Source organism: Aplysia californica, unplaced genomic scaffold (assembly GCF_000002075.1).
Source record: "Aplysia californica isolate F4 #8 unplaced genomic scaffold, AplCal3.0 scaffold01239, whole genome shotgun sequence".
Taxonomy (NCBI): Eukaryota; Metazoa; Mollusca; class Gastropoda; order Aplysiida; family Aplysiidae; genus Aplysia; species Aplysia californica.
Window position 1 is genome coordinate 62,400 of NW_004798509.1, and position 1,226 is coordinate 63,625.

General features: G+C 44.3%; 1 protein-coding gene across 1 annotated transcript in view; it reads left to right on the plus strand.

Moving 5' to 3' along the window:
• The window catches only part of LOC101848258 (inositol 1,4,5-trisphosphate receptor type 3), a gene marked incomplete at both ends in the record, with an annotated part of 112,704 nt that overhangs the window by 40,287 nt on the left and 71,191 nt on the right, over nt 1–1,226 (plus strand). The window contains 1 exon segment of the mRNA XM_035973446.1: nt 774–902. Coding sequence (XP_035829339.1) covers nt 774–902 — 129 coding nt within the window.

The following is a 1,226-nucleotide window of genomic DNA, read 5'->3' on the forward strand; positions in this document are numbered from 1 at the left end:
TTTTACTACAGTACAACTGCTGTTGACAGGCTCCTCCAACAAGTGCAGGAAGATAAATCACCAATGACGGAATGAGAGAAAATAAAACATAAAATAAATCACCAATGACTGAATGAGAGAAAGAAACATAAGGTAGATCACCAATGACTGAATGAGAGAAAAAAAAGATAAGATAGATAACGAATGACTGAATGAGAGAAAGAAACATAAGGTAGATCACCACGGATTGAATGAGAGAAAAGAAACAAAGAAACAAGAACAGAAAAAAACAGGGACTGGAATACAGTGCATCCTGTCTTTAACGACCTTCGATATGACGGCATTCTCTGTATAGCGACATGGTGCCAAAGTCCCGATTTTTTCCTTATATATCACTTGTAACTTTTGGTTGTCTCCCTATAACTCTCTATAACGACATTTTGTCTGGTCCCGACGATGTCATTATAGAGAGGCTGCATCGCAGAAGACAGCTTATGACGAATATAAGAAAGCGACAGGCAAATTTCTTCGGACACACAATGCAGAAAGAAGCATTGGAGAATATTATAACAACAGGCAAGTTTGATGGAAAGAGAGGCATAGGCAGACAGAGGGAAAGGATACTGGACAACATGACAACATGGTTAGGAGCAGCAAGAACAAAAGGCACCATTGCTGCAACGCAAGACAGAGTGAAGTGGAGGTCCATGATCGCCCACGCCAGTCGGCAAGGCACCGGATGATGATGACTGTAGTTGAGTGAGCCTGACTGAGCGTTTTCTGTCTCTCCCCAGGTGTTCACTGGTAACTCCAACACCTGTATGAAGATCACCAACAACCAGGTTCAGAAGATCATGGCCCAGGTGGCCAAGCACAAGACAGACGTGCCCCAGTTCTTGGACCTCCTCAACGCTGTGGTTAAGGTCAGACATGCTCACAAACTGAACTCTTTGTAGACAAAAGGCAATCATTACATGTTTAAACTGCTCCACGCCGTAAACGTTCTCTTTCTCTCTCTCTCTCTCTCTCTCTCTCTCTCTCTCTCTCTCTCTCTCTCTCTCTCTCTCTCTCTGGCTCTCTCTCTCTCGCTCTCCCTCTATCTCTCTCTTTCTCTCTCGCTCTCTCTCTCACTCTCTCTCCCTCTTTTGCTCTCTCTCTCTCTCTCACACACACACACACACAAACACACACACACTCTATCACTCCCTTTCTCACTTCCTCTCTCATTCTTGCTCTCTCTCTCTCTC